Below are 15,181 nucleotides of genomic sequence, written 5' to 3' on the forward strand. Positions count from 1 at the left end.
GCAGATGCCTCGGAAGCTGCTTTTTAAACTAGAAATGGGGGCTGCGATGCTGGGAGCGCCGTGCGGACCCTGCTTGGAGCGAGTGACACAACCCGCGGCCCCAGCCGTGACCCTGCCTGGGATGAGGTGCGGAAAAACCGTATCATTTTTACGTGGTGCATGACGGACTGTAGGAATTGCAGGAAGGCAGCGCTGCAGGAGCAGCCTCTGGGGCGCAGGGACCCCCGGGACGCAGGCAGGCTGGAGTCCGTCCCCTTCGCGCCCGGGTGCACAGCTGCCGTGGGAAAGGGAACAAATTTTGCTCGGCTGCCGCCACAGCACATGTCTTTCCTGACTAAGCTCGTTGTCGCTGGAAGCGCAGACCTCCTGGAGAAGGGGAACCAAAGCCTGTGCAGTTTCCCCCCCAGCTTTCTGAGAACTTTCAGAAAAAACCGAAAGAAACCACAGCTCCGGAGAGGGGATGGAGGAGAGGCCGGCCAGGCTAATGCGATGTAAAGGGCTTTTAGGAGAGCAAATCCTCCTCTGCCTCTTCTTGGGTCGAGTCTGCAGGGCTGTGTGCGGTCTGTAATTGCCCACGGCCGGGTAAAAGCCGGGGAGATGAGCGGCTGGAAGCGCTTAAGAAGGGAGAGGAGAGGCTGCCTGCACCCCGCAGCCCGCCTGCCCGCAGCCCGCAGCCCGCCTGCCCGGCCCGGGGCTCTCCGCTGGTTCTTGGTGTTTCCCCGCTTCTCCCCCCCTCCGTCTCCCGGTTCCCAGCCCCGGCGCCCGCCGCGGGTGGGCCGGAGCCGGGGAGCGCGGCCCCGGGGCCGGGCCCCGCAAGCGCCGCCCCGGCAGGGCAGGGCAGGGCGGGCCGGCCCGGCAGGGACCCGCCGCCGCCGCCGGAGGTACGTGGGGCCCGGCCGGGGGCGGTGGGACCCCCTGCCCCGGGGAGGGCCGGGAGCGGGGCGGGGGGCCGGGGCGGGCTCGGTCCCCCGGGGCCGGGAGCGGGGCGGGCTCAGGCCCGGGGCAAGGGGCAGGACCCGGCTGGACTCGGACCCGGGGCGGGGGCAGGACCCGGCCGGGTGTAGTCCTGCGGCTTGGCGGGGCTGGGCCCCCCCGGCGTGGGGGCCGTGGGGTCTCCGAGGGGAGCGAGGGGGCGCTGGCCGGAGCTCAGCCCGAGCTGGGAAAGGTGAGAGCGGCCCCGGGGAGAACTTGCCCCCAGCAGGGCTTCGGCGAGCGGGCACCGGCGGGACGGGGCGTCGGTGGCGTGGGGGCCCGTCCCTGCCATCGCCCTTCGAGACGCGTGGGCTTGGGGCGCCCCGTCGGCGGGTATGGGGCGGCTTTCCGAAGAGCGGGGAGAAGAGGAGCCATCCTTTTGGGGCGGCTCGGCGTGGAGAGGAGGGAAGGGTGCGAGACGAGCCCCGCGCCAAACCCACCGGTGTCTTTGGGGCCGGTTCCTAGGGCTGGCGGCACGGCCGGGCGGTCACGGATCGCCATCACTCGAAGACGTCAGTCCCTGGGGAGGTGTAAGGGACGGTGCCTGCTTGGAAAGCAAACAAAGACAAAGAGAAGGAACCCGGCGCAGGGCAGGTCCGTGCCGGGCTGTTTGCGAACTGAACGCCACTGAACGCCAGTCAGCGGGGTTTCAGTTCTTGCTATCCTGTCAGTACGGCAAAAGAAAGAGCGGCTTGGAGCTTTAAAGGGCTCTGGCAAACCTGCGAACGTCTCCCGAGCGTTGCTTTAGAAAGAAATCCCTCCGGGAAAGCGAGTCAGCAACGGCAGCGGGTGTTCTGCAGCTGGTGGAGCCACGGCCCCCGGCGTGCGCGGTTAGTCACCCCAGGTGTGTGCCGGGGCGGCACGCCCTCCTGCGCCGCCGGTGTGGGGTACGCGGGCCGCGATAGTCGCGATTATTTTAGGAGTTCCTATCTCTGCCTGCTGTGATGATTAACTCCTGTGTTGTCTGGATGGGCTTGGGAAGCATCGCCGTACCTCTGGGTTTGGAAGGCAAGGTCGGGTAGGGACGCCTGGCAGGCGGGTGTTTCTTGGGGGCTGCGAGTTTCGGTAGCCCGGTGCTGGCGGCTGGGAGGGGAGCCCACACTAAGCGTGGCCTCCGTCACAGCACCTCGCCAGGCTGGGAGCACTGGGACGAGTAACTGCTGGGGGGGGGGGTTCATTGACTTCTGCTGGTAGCTCTGCCTGGGTGGTTTTTTCTTTCCAAGCCAGCTCTGCACATCTGTGTGCGTCAGATGCGATGCCAGTGTGCGCCTGCCCCGTATTGACCTGAAAACGGGCTGTCTCGGGATTGACAGTCCACCCGATAGAAGTAGATTGGGGCGCCTCGCTGCTGGCAGGGGTTGCCTGCGAGGGAAGCCCATGTCGAGGGTCGCCTGCGCCCTGCTAAGGCTCCCCGGGCCTGGGGGAGCAGCGCCCGCCCTCGGCAGCGTGTCCCGAAGCAGTTGTCTGCAAAGACACCGGTATTGGCTTTTTGGAGGCGATGTGGTGGGGGGTGAGCGTCTCTGGGCCCGGTGTAGCTGGGTTTGTCGAGAAGCACGGCTGTGGGAGCAGAAATCGGCAGCTCGGCGAGCACAGCCCGCGTGTGACGGGCTGCCCTCGGCTTTGCGTGGCGGAGCCTGGGTGAGATGAAGCTGTGCCAGGAGGCTTGGTCCTGGCTTTCAGTCGCCGGTGGGCTTTCAGGCTCCTTAAAGCTCCTCCGGCGCAGACCTCGGCCGCTGCTCGGTGGGATACAGCAGCATCGCGTCGCTCTGTGACGTAGCCGAGCGTCCTGCAGCCATCCAAGGCGCTGGACATCTCGGCGTGATGGCCGGAAAGGGAAACCTCCCGGGTGGCAACGAGGAACGCGTGGGTGTGGGGATGCTGAACCCAGCCCTCATCCAAAACGACTCAGAAGTATGTGAGATGCCTTTGATTTTATCTGTGGGTAATTACACGAGTGGGAAAACCCTGGGGAAGGGAAGTACCTGGGGAAGGAGGGATGTTTGGCTGTCGATGCCCTGAAGATAGCTGAGCGTCGGTGACGCTCAGCATAGCTCGGTGCCGCGGCGCTGCCCGCAGCCACGCTCCCATGGAGATGCCGGGAGGCCAGGGCCGGGCAGGGCTGTCTGCCGGCGCTCCTGGCCAGAGCCCTGGAGGAGGGATCCCTCCGGCAGCCCAGGTACGTGCCTGTCTCCCCAACGCGTGTCTTGTTCCCAGCGTGTTTATGAGGCAGAAACTTGTGTCGAGGCTCTGCCAAAGCAGCTGAATATCCTGCGTGAGCTGCGCGGGCAGCGTGCAGCGGCGTAATCCCCCGGCAAACCTCCGTCCCCATCAAAGCCCCTGTGCCCGGCTGGCTAAGCACTGCTGCTTTGTGCCTGGCCGCCGCGCGTCGCTGGGCTGCCGGGCCGGCTCCGTCTCTCCCCTTCTGCCCCGTTGGCTCCTCTCTGCTGTCTGCAGCAGGTTTTATTTGCAGGTCTTGCTCGTCGGCGAAGGCTGTTTGAAAAGCGCCGGGAGAGGGGATGCTGCATCGGGGCGCAGCGAGATGAAGGACGTTGCTGAAACCCTAGGCTGAGGATGAGGAAGGTGGCACTGGCGAGGCTGATGGCAGTGTGGCATCCTGGGTTAGTGGCTTGCAGCAAGGGAGCCCTGGGGAGGGGAGAGAAGGCTCCAGAGGCTCCCGTGGTGTGCCAGGTGCTGCTGAAAGCACTCTGGGAAGGCTGGGAAGGGCTCCGAGCCAGCGGGAATGGGGGATTCGGCTTCGGCAGGCATCAGAAGGGCAGATGGATGATGTCTGCCGGCGTTGAAAGGCCCCGAAGGAGAGTGTGTTATCTGGCACGGAGACGGGGCGAGGCCACAGACCAAAAACCATGGGAAGGCTGCTGGGAGGAATGGCTTTATCTGCGGCAGGAAACAGCAGATTAGGAAAACTAAAAAAAATCCCAAGCTAATAACAATTAAGAAAAACAACCAAAACCAAACACAAAGGTGCAAAGTGGAGTCAAAAGCAGGAAGGAGACAAAGTCAAAGCGCTGGGATTTTCCCAGGCTGGCGTGCTTTCCCAGGCCTTGGCGCACAGGGTAGGCTGGCAATTCAGCTCCCTTTTCTAGCCCGAGGAGAAGCAAACGCCCCAAAGCCCCCCATCTCGGGGTGAGCGGAGCCTCGCCGGGAGGGGGTTTTGGCTGGCACCAGCTACGTGTGCGAGCCAGGCTGGGGAAAAGCCACGGGATGCTGCTCACGCGGCGGGCCGGGACACGGCGAGGGCTCGCCGGCCTCCGGCGCTGTCTCGGTGGCTGCGGCAGCGTTATCCCTAGGAATACGCGGCAGCGTCCTTAAATAGAAATTGAAAAGGACTCTTGGTCCGAGTCCATTACTGGTTTGTAGCAAGCACTGCTCTGATGGCCGTAATGAAATTACAGGGAGAAAAAGAGTCTGGCAGGCAGTTTCCCCTGCCTCGATGGCAAAGATCAAGCTAATGGCTGGCTGCTGCGTAGTGACGAATAAGGCTCGGGGGATACGATTACTGTAGCTTGTGTGATCCGTGCCAGTTCCTAAACTGGCGGCGACTTGATCGCCCGCCTGTGTCCGGAGTTGGGAAGGAGGCAGCGGTGGGGGCAGATGCCCTCAGCCGGAGAAGGGCCGGGTGCCGTGTTGTGCAAATGGGGCGTTTTGCGAGCCCCGTCGCTGTTATTCTGCAGCCGTCAGCATGACTGCGGTGGCCGGCCGGGCGGATTGCAGCATCCTGAGCCCGGGAGTGGGCCGGGCAGCCTTTGCTTTCCCGTGACACCCTTGTTTTGCAGGAAGCCGCAGGGCCGGGGCCGGGGACCCTGGGCTCCCCTCCGGGTGGGCTGGCGCCGGAGCGGGACGGGGGGGGAGCGCCTTGTGCGGAGTTTTAAGAAAACACTGCTGCTCGCCTGGTGCTGTCTGCAAGAGTGCAATCGAGGAGGAGTTGTTAAAAATAAAATAAAAAGAGGTGGTGCGCTAGCTCTCGAAACGTCTGTACAGAACGCAAAGAGCGACGAACGTGGGTGCGTTCCTGTGCGTTCTTGGCAGGAAAGATAAGCAGCAAAACGTGGAAAAGCCCTGGCGGTCTGTGGGGGCTGTCCCGCCAGGTCTCTGTATTCCCTGGTGAGATGCTCTTCAACGGGCTGGGTTATTTGTCCAAATAAACAGGAACTGGCTGAATCAGCAGCAACGCTGCTTTTCCCAGTTCAGCTGGGCATCTCTGGGCATTTCTCTCGCCGCCTTCCCCGCTGGGGCAGGGGAGTTCCCCGCATCCCCAGAGCTGCATCTGGCCAGAAACACCCCTGCTGCTGGGGCAGGTATAACGTGGGCAGCGAGAAGGGCCGAAAAAAAGAGCAAATATTGCCCGAGTCCTGATCGCGACCTGTTGGTTTTCTGACTGCGCGTGGAGGTTTGCGTTGCTGGTGGGTCGAACCCTTGTGTAACGAGGGCTCCGCGCAGGGTTCCCGCCTCTGCAGGAACGGTTACGGAGCAGGAGCTTGTGAGGACGCGCTGCGGTCACCGATGAGCAGGGAAGAAGGTTAATGAGAAGGCTGTCAGGGCGTAAGCACGATGATGAAGGTAATACCTTGCATGCTGGCGCTGCTGCGGAGGAGCTAATGTGGGGCTGTCTGTCCCCTGGAGCCAGGGCCAGGCAGAGGGGTGAAGCCCCTGTCTCTGATCGTCTCACCCGACCCAGGGCTGAGGCCAAAGCCCCAGGACTTCCAGCCCCACCTCCAGACGGCGTAAAGCTCTCTGGGAATGCCCGTGCATGAGCAACTGATCTCTAGCGTTGGGGTTTGCTGTTGAAAGGAGCCGGAGGACCTCGTGGCTGGGACTGGGGAAGGGGTGGGTGCTGAACCGCCGCCTGCCCTGGGAGCAGCTTGGGAAGAGGGTGAGCTGTGGCTCCAGTCACCCGATGTAAGCTAAAATGCAGCGGGCCCTAGGTTCCTTGGATGTTTGGAGAAAAGATTGATTTCCCCTCCAAATTTTCCAGAAAATGAGTCTTGTGTTTTACAGCTGGTGCTGGAGGTGGACGCTGGTTTTTGGAGGCAGTCTCCAAGGGGACGTGTCGCTCCGTGGCGGCGTGCGGCGAGCCGCGCATCGTGCTCCGGCTCCTCCTCGGGAGCGAGGAAGCCCTGGAGCTCAGCGCGAGCGAGCTCATCCCGTGCCCTGAGACTGCGTCGGGGTTTGACCCGTTCCGCGAACTGCAGACTCATCTCTCGTGATCCCGTGACAAAGGTGTTGCTGCTGGAGCGTAAGCGGGGAGGTGATGTCATGGGAGGGGAAAAATCCAAAGGTTGCGGAGGGCAGAGGAGCGTGGGTGCCGCCGTGGGCAGTGATGGGTGTCGTGCTTCCTCGTGAGTCACCCTGACGGGGCTGGCGTTTCCCCGGGAGGGCCGAGGCGTGGAGCACGATCCGGGGCTGACTCCGTCGGTGGGTCTGTGTCCCCGTGGCGGGACCGTTGTCACGGAGGGGAAGGTGCTATCTGCTGCCGCCCCGCCTGCGTGCCCGTGCCAAAAGCCTTTGGGGTGCGTTCAGGCGTGTTGGCGTGTGGTGCTTGAGAAGGGGCTTACCCCGAGTCCTCCCATGCCGAATTAACAGTCGGAAACGTCCCAAGAGAAGTCACAAAGCGTCCCTTGGCTCTGGCAGCCTGCAGGGAGCCGGTGAGAAGCGCGGGAAGCCCGGCCGAGCCTGGAGAAGGCGTGGGTGCTCCCGGCTTTGCAGCTGCGCCGGTGCAGTTTAATGATTCGGAGATCCTGGTGTAAATCATTGCCAGCACAGCGCAGGGCCGCAGGCGTGCGTGGGACGGAGGTGGGTCTGGCTGCAGGGAAGACCCCGTGCCGCGGGTGGAGGGAAGACGACGTGGGCAGGCGGGGGCTGGAGCGCTCGGCCACCACTCACCTGCCTGACGGAGGGGTGAGGTTGGCAACGGGAGCCCCGGCTCCGCAGCACTGGTGAGCTGGGGGGGCAAGAAGAGAGCGGGCTCGCCTGACGTGGTGTAAGGACGGTGAGTAAGGGCCGGGTGCTCGGGGCTTTGCACAGTAGGAGAGTGCTCTGGAGCAGTTTTGGTAAACAAATTGGGGGAAACCGTGGAGGAAAAACTAAAGTATAAATTATTAAACAGTGCAACCACAGAGCAGGGAATTTCTCCATTGCTGGATCTGGCAGGACGGCAGATGTGTGTAGGTGCGCTGCTCCACCCGGTCTGGTCGGGACGGCCGCAGCAGATGCCGCCTTGGCGATGCAGTACCGGAGCAAGATGTTTGGGGCCAGTCAGTGGTTGGTTTGGGGCTTCCCCGGTACAGCACCCTTTCACCGTGCTGCCCGGTGTCCGTCTCGGCGGGGCTGCTCCAGGCAGCGCCAGGGATGCTGGACCCGAGGCAGAGACAGCAGCAGCTCCCTGCTCCGGCCCCTGACGTCAGGGCACCGGGGTTCTTGCTAAAGCAGCGATAGGAGCGCGCTCTGGAAAGCCAAAAGGAGCGCTAATTCAATGGAGAGGCAGACTTGTATGTCAAGTCTCCTGCTTTAATCTGATTTGCCTGGGCTGCAGGGCAGCACAGCGAGGGATCTGCGGGAAACTTTCAGGTGCAGAGACGATGGAGAAGCTGAAATCCTGTCTGCTTCCAGGGGTGGGGTGCCCAAGGGAAGCCAGAGAGGTGGGGAATGGGCACGGAGGTTTAGACACCACGCGTAAACGTTACCAGCCCTGCCTGTTTTCTGCGCCCACCGTGCGTGCAGCGCAATTTCCCTGCCCCAAAGCCATGACAGCAGCTTGCAAGTGAAATCTCGTGTGGCCGATGTCTGTTTGTGAAACGCTGCCAAATAGCACGGAGATGGGAGCTCCTTTGGATAAGTACGTCAGGAAAAACTCAACAGCCGCCCATATGGACAAGTTTGGAAGACCCAAATGGAGAAGCAGGGGTGCTGATAAATCAGAGCCTCGGTGGCCCTTGCCACAGGCTCGGGCATCGCCGGCGCGGCCGGGAGCGGGGACTGATGCAGGAGAGGGTGGACGAAGGACGAGGACGCGTGATGCAATTTGCCTTGCGCGTGATTTTCTGAGCCCGCGCGGCGCGGTGAGCGTGCGGTGAGTTTGCAGGTGCTCTCCGGAGCGGAGGGGGCTGTTTGGGAAGCGTGGGACGGAGACAGCGCTCGACAGAGGCGTCGATCCCCGCAGCGCGCGCCGTGCCCCGCTGGCAGGGGCAGGCAGGGCACGGGCTGGCAGGCAGGCAGAGAGCAAAGACTTTGTGTAGGAGGGCAGAGGCCGCTCCTGGGGCTGGCAGTCGCAGGCTCCGAAGCGCTCAGGTAGGATGGGCTGCCGAGTTGCGGTGGCTCTCGGGACGCTGGCGAGGACCTTTTGGATGTAGCGTGTGCCGCATCCTCAGCAGCTGCTTGCTAGGACCGAATTAAAGCCGAGGGCAGGTTAGGCGGGCAGAGGATGCCTTCCCAAGGGGCAGACGGTGCTGTACGGCAGCAGGGCTGGGCTCGGTGCTGAGCTGTGCCGTGGGGAACGGAGGGCTTGCCTCTGCCTGCCTGCCTGCCGGCAGCTCCCGTCGGGCAGGGCTTGGCAGCTTGTGTTCACCCGATAACCCCGGGCAGGCCTCCCCGGATCTGCACGAAGGCCAACAACGCCCGTGCGGGGCCGGGGCTGCGCCTAATGGGGCTGGGACATCCCTCGGTGGGCCTCCGAAGCGGGGCCAGGGCACGGACGGACGGCGAGCGGGCTGCGGAGGGGAAGTTGCTCTGCAGCTTTCTCCTTTCCGGGCTTGCGTGCGTGTCTTTTCCTGCAAGCAGCCGGAGCTGGCCTGTTTTCTGGGAATGCCAGTTTATTCAGGCCCTTGACCCTGTGAACTAGGTTTGCGCTTGAGCTAAACAAGCAAATGTGAAGCTTGGGACCATTGAACTGGACGGCCGTGCTGAAGGGCGAGGGCATATGCGGAGACAGCACGCAGCACAGCATAGCCCAGGGTGACTTATAGAGCAAACAAGCGTCGAGAAGCCAGGGCTGGGGAGGACAGGAGAATACCCGGGCACGTTCGCAGGGCTGCGTGTGGGTGTTGGCACACGCGTAAAACTGGGAAGCTGTAAAGGAGGCTGCTGCCAGGCTCGCTGGGGTGGAGATGGGGGAGCTTTGCTGCAGGGAGCGGAGTTACTCGCCCGTGGTTTGCAGGAAGGGGTTGCGCTCGCGGCCGCTGTCTTTGCAAGCCGAGGGTCAGGGGGGCGAGCGGCCAGGAGATGTGGTTCCCTGTGTTTATTTTTGGCAAGGGAGCACATCTGGTCCTGGTGACTCAGAAAACGCAGACGTTCAATCGAGGCGGTGGAGGAGGAGTTCCCACCCGTGGCCCGGCTGGTCGGGACCAGCAGGGCTCGGACGGCCCCGAGCCGGCTGCGGTCAGCGGGATGCAGGCAGGGGACTTGCTGTCAGCGTGCGTTGCTGCGGGGTGGGCGAGCGCTGGGCCCGAGGGGCCGTGCCGAGGGCTCGCTGTCGGAGCAGCCCTTGCCGGCAGCGGCCGGGGGAAGCCACAGGGGTGGCTTGGCTTGGAGAGCGGCAGTTTTGCTTTCTCTTCTCTGGGTAGGGAGGCATTGCAGGGCAGGCAGCCAGCGCCGCAAGCAGCCCTGCTCCATCTCAAACAGGGGGAAAAGAGAAGTTGTACAGCTAGAGATTTGTGTCTGAGCGGTTTCAGGGTGGTTCGCGTTGATAGTGGCTCTTCGTCTATGGCAGCACAGCTCCGTAAAGCAGGGAGTGTTTCTATAAGTAGTGAACTTTTTTTGGGAGGGGCAATTTTTTTGGTGCCGTGAAGTGGTCCGTTATTGGGATCGTAAGGATGGTTCATCTCAGTCCGTAGCAAACGTTAGCAATTCTGTTCTTTCCTAAGGTTGCTGGATATTACAGCGGAGAAAGTAGCAAAGGGTCGGGATGAGAATGGCCAGCAACGATCCTGCTGCCGACTGCCGTGTTGCGTCCTGACGTGCTCTCCGTAGGCGCGGTGGAATTAGATTTCCAGCACTAGCAGAATAATACGATGTAACCGTGGCCACCGAAACGGTAGCTGCCTAGGCTTTGCATCCCGCCGTGCACTAACCATCGCTTGCCTTCTCTTCCCAGAGCTTGCCGCCTGCCGTGGGAGGGGACCGCACGCATGCTAGCAGGCCTGCAGCCGCCCCGACGCGAGCCATGCTGTGAGGTGGGGGCAGCCCAGCCGGCCAGCCAGCAGCAGGAGCGATGGCCCAGTCTCGGGCCAACGGCTCGCACTACGCCCTGACGGCGATCGGGCTGGGGATGCTCGTCCTTGGCATCATCATGGCCGTCTGGAACCTCGTCCCCGGCTTCAGCCCCGACGACAAACCCACCACCCACGCCGGGAACAGCAGCAAGCCCGACCACGGCTCCGGAGGCATTTTGAAGAGCAAGACCTTCTCGGTGGCGTACGTGTTGGTGGGAGCAGGCGTGCTGCTGCTGCTGCTCTCCATCTGCTTGAATATCCGGGACAAGAAGAGGGAAAGCGAAGACATTGCTTGCGTGCAGCACCCAGCGTCTGCAGAGCCCTCGCACCAGGAGGACAGGTGAGCTTTTTCAGGGAGAAAGGGAGCGGGACCGAGCGTAGGCACGAAACTGGAAGCCGTTATTCTCCCTCGAGGAGGTCAGGAGCACGGAGAGTAAGGCTGATAGCAGCATGTGCTAAAATAAAGGCAAGCCTGTCTTATGGTTTAGGGGTCAAATATCCTTTAGAGATCGGGAAGGAATGACGCCAGCTGTATTTGGTGCTGTAGGTGAAAGGAAGCGTTGTTTGCATGTAAGCCGGGGTCTAGAGGGAGCCGTGGCCAAGCCGGCATTGCCGAGACGTGCTGCTCTTGGCTCGGTCAGTCCGCAAGCAGCACGCTGAGAGGTAATGCTGGGAGCGGTGGTTAATGGTTAACGCAGAAGGGGGGGGATTGTTGCCGCAAGCCGGGTAGGTAGGACGGGCTATCTCACCGGGTGCAGCCGGAGGTGCTGAGCAGCCTTTCAGCGGCGGCTGCAGCAGCGTAGGCAGTGGCTGGAAATGGAGTTTTGACCTGGGGAAAGTCTGCAGGGCTCTCCTGTTTGCTCAGGGAACTCCGACGAGCAGAGCAAAGGCTGCTGCCGCAGCAGGCGCGGTCTGAACAAACACAAGGGTGCGGGAGAAGTCCTCGGCCGTCTCGGTGGCCTGGGGAATCGGCGCGGTCCCCGGCGCGGGCTGTGCCTGCGCAGAGAGAGGCGGCGGGGCGATGGGACGAGGTGGGGTGCGAAGGGGCAGGCGGAGACGATGGCTCTGCTGGCTGCTGCCTCGGGAACGCTGCGGGGGAGAGCTGCCGTCGGTGACTGCAGGGAATCGCTCTGTGTGCAGATCGGCCCAGAAAACTGGTTTTCCCTATGAGATTGTAAAGGCAACGTCATCGTGCAAAAGAAATGCCAAGTATATGTGCGCAGGCACCTGTGGCATAGATGGTAAAGGATTGCCAAGCGGAACGTCTTTGCGGAAAAACTCAAGGTAGATGCCCAACCCGAACGACATCCGCGTGGCAAAGGCAGAGGGGTGATGTCCCTTTCAAATGTGTTTTGACTGATTGTCGGGAGTGCAGGAGAGAGATCGGTGTTCGGCTGGGGGAAGAAATCCCCGCTGTGCAATAGACCAAGAGGTTTTGTGGGCAAAGGAAGCAAGGGGTGATCCAAGAGGGACGTATGCCGCAAGGAAAGCCAAAGGTGCCTGCATAGAGGTGGGGTTGTGGTTTGTTCTGTCAAACGCAAAGGAACCGGTGTATAAGGTAGAAGGGCAAATAAGTTGGGAAGGTTTGGGGGGGTGGGGGGGTGGTCTTATGGTTTTATTCTCTGCTCTCCACCCCCTGCCCACAGTGAAGCTGAAATGATGTGCTATCGATAGTCCTAATTTCTTCCCCTGTAGTCAAGAAGAGGACGAAGATGTGTCTTCCCAGTACTACGTCCCCAGCTACGAGGAGGTGATGAACGTGGGCTACTCTGAGCCCAGAGACTCGGACAGGAGCCACAGGATCAGCGTCTCCCTGCCCTCCTACGAATCGCTGACGGGGCTCGACGAAAGCTCCCAGCCGCCGGGAGCCGCCGGCGCAGAGCCCGGCACGGAGCGGCAGCCCGGCCGGCACAGCTCACGCCTGAGCAAGCGCCTGAAGCCGCTGAAGGTCCGGAGGATCAAGTCGGAGAAGCTGCACCTGAAGGACATCAGGCTAAACCTCGCGGAGGCGAACAGCACCGCCCCTATCACGATAGAGCCGCTGACCCCTCCGCCCAAGTACGAGGAGATCCTGGAGAAAGCGCCAGAGAGCCAGCAAATGTCCTGAAGACGAGGAACCTGTGATGCTGCTGGGGTTTTTTTGGTTTGGGCTTTTTTTTTTTTTAAAAAACAACCACATGAAGAGGGGCGCAGTCTGTGGGCGCAGAAGCGATCAGGGCTCCCTGGAAGCTGCGATGCGGAGGACGCGATGGGTGCGTAGCGCTGCGGCACGGGGACAGGACAAGCTTTCCCCGGGACGGGGGCTGACAAAAGACTGTGGGGAAAGAAACCTGAATGCCGAAAGGGCTGCTGCTCTGAAGTCAGTGAAGGCTGGAAGCGCCGCAAGTGCAGTCTGTGGTGCTTTACGCGAGGAGCACCCAACGTATCTTCTCGCCTCCTCTCCCCCGTGCCCCCGCAAGGCTGTTCCAAGCCACCAAACTGAGAGCGAGCAAGGAATTTGCAAGTGGAAAAGGGAGACGTTCCTTTTTTAGGGTGTCTTTTTCCTTCTGAGTAAGGGAAACCGTGGTGCCAGAGTAGCACTGCAGCTTGCCCCCGCTCCCTTCTGGGCTTGGGGGGGTGGCCCAGGGGGGCCCAGAACCCAGCTCCTGCCAAGGGCTGTGCTTGCTGGTGCGAAGTGGGATGAAACGGGCCCTGTGCTCCTCAGGGAGAGGATGGATTTGTCGCTTCGGTAGCTTTCTGTGTTGCATTTTGTGCTCGGATGCGAAGGGACGGTCTGTTGGAGGCAAGTGGATCCATCCAGGGGGTTGGGAGCTGTGCGAGCGCACTGCTGCCGGCAGGTGTGCAGGGTGAAACGACTGCTGAGCGTGCTGTGCGAGCAGACCTGTTCGAAATAAATATTTTGTACGTTGTGCTTGCGTGTGTGTGCACTCGTGCGCGGTTGGCCCTCCCCAAGGTTTGCAAGCCAGTGCGGTATCAAAGCAGTCGGCTGTTTTAGGGTGGACGCCGCTCCACGGGCATCCCGGCCACGCGCTGCCTCCCGGGCTTCCAGCAAAGCCATCGACAGGAGTCCGTCCGCACGGTCAGCCACGGGCTCCCTCGAATGGCCTGAATTGTGATGGTGTGGGCAGAGAGCAGCATCTGGCACGAATTCATAGCAGGCGTCAGCGTGGCCCATCTGCCCTCTGCCTCTGGGCTGCCGATACGGCTGCGGCTTTGTTGGGACGATGCCGATACCGATGTAGGTAAGGACCGTTCAACCGAGGTTGACTTGGCAACGTGGTTGATGTACAAGGTACGTACGAGAGGAGTGCAAGTGACCGAAACGAAGGCAAAGATGAGGTGCTGGTCCAAATCCACGTAGCAGTTTGTCTTGTTAGCTATTATTTCATATTGCATCTCCTAATTTCTGTTGTTGTGCCACAGGAGTTGCGCTTTGCTGTGCCCCAAGGCATGATCTCAGATGGGTAAAAGAGCGTCATTAAAGAAGGGACTCCCTTAGTGAAGAGGAGGGGGGGGGAAAGTAGAAAAAGTAGAAGACTATGCCCCAGCCCGAGGGACTTGGGGTGGGGGGCGGTCCCATGTGGCTCTTGGTGTTGAGGGGTTGGAAAGGTGGTGCAGCCCCTTGGAAGCTGCCCCCCAGGCGCGTGTGCCCCCAAGAGCCTGGCCGCAGCGGGAGGCAAGGCCTGACGTCCTCTCTCCCGGGGGGAGAAACACAACCCTAACAGTTGCCTTAGAAAATCTGGGTAAATATCAGGGTAATAAAGCGAAGCCTCTGGTCTGAGCGGTTGGGAGGTGACGTTGCGTGGAGCTTCTTTACCAGAAAGTCCCATTTAATGAACCAGACTGGTGACAGCAGAAGCTTTCCCAACATCTCATGTGGGAAAAGAGCTGGAAAAATGACACAAAGTGCAGTGACTGCAGCGGAACGGGCTGTGACTAATGTAGCAATTATGCGAAAAATGCCCGCATGGCTAATGAGCATCTCCGGCTACTTGCAAACTCGCCCTCTGACGGTGCGTGGAAAGCAGAGGGCCATGTGGGACGCGGAGGAGTGCGAGAGCTCCCAAAGCTGTGACCACCGCTGCCCTAGGATGGCTCGTCCCTGGGTGACGTTGAGGTGGCACTGTAATATATTGTAAGAGAACAGGTCATCCTGAAGGTGGTGGGCATGACGGAGATGTTTTTCCCAGGTAAGACACGCCGGTAGGTGAGAAGTCGGGATGCGTTTCCCCGTGCAGTGTTTAAGAGTGCACGTATATCCCGGCGTCTCCGGAAGGTGACCCACGCTCAATGGCAACTCAGAAGATGTGCAGGCCTGTTATTAACGCGGCCGAGGAAGCCTGGTGGTGGTTAGTTTTAAGAAGCATCGCCACAGCGCCGGATTGGGGCTGGAAAACCTCGGCCGCTGTGTTTAGTGCAAAGCCCTTGCAAGGAAAGGAAGGGATGGAAACGCTGGCGGTGGGGGCCAGCGCCGGGGTACATGCCGCAGTACTGCTCTCGGGTTCCCAGAGGAGCGCTCCTTTGCAAATCCGCTGCTTCTGTCTCCAAAATAAGCAAGATAAAATCTTGCAGGACTTGCTAGCTGGTTTTCTCTAGGAGTTTTTTGTCTGCAGGTGCCGGGGGTGCGGAATGGCCACGGCGCAGCTGGCCGTGCCCCGGGTCAGCGGAGCAGCCCCTTTATCCGGGGTGGGCATTCAGGTCCCGCCAAGCAGCGGAGCAGCCCTGGGAATTGCAGGTAACCTTTGTTTGCAGTTTGTTTGTAGATGAGCAATTTATTTTCAGGGGGAAGTGCTGTGGTTTTGCGGGCATGCATCCAAACAGATTTGCTGTTGAGTGGCAGCCCGGCGGGGCAATAGCCGCTTGCGCAGCACGATGCCCGCTCTTACTGTCTGCATGCCTGCGAGTTTGGCCGAAGGGTGAATTCGTGCTCCGCTTCCTAAGTGTTTCGGCCGGGTGATGTGGGAACTTCTCACCCGTAGGAGCGG

General features: G+C 61.2%; 1 protein-coding gene across 1 annotated transcript; it reads left to right on the forward strand.

Moving 5' to 3' along the window:
- Positions 1-825: 825 nt before the first annotated feature.
- On the forward strand, positions 826-12,303 carry TMEM51 (transmembrane protein 51; the record flags this gene model as incomplete). Its single annotated transcript, XM_082329216.1, has 3 exons — positions 826-881; positions 10,079-10,536; positions 11,892-12,303. The coding sequence occupies exons 2-3, from the start codon at positions 10,196-10,198 to the stop codon at positions 12,301-12,303; spliced, it is 753 nt and encodes a 250-aa protein (XP_082185342.1). The 5' UTR covers positions 826-881; positions 10,079-10,195.
- Positions 12,304-15,181: the final 2,878 nt, after the last annotated feature.

The sequence above is a fragment of the Platalea leucorodia genome, assembly GCF_965183815.1.
Source record: "Platalea leucorodia genome assembly, chromosome: 17".
NCBI lineage: Eukaryota > Metazoa > Chordata > Aves > Pelecaniformes > Threskiornithidae > Platalea > Platalea leucorodia.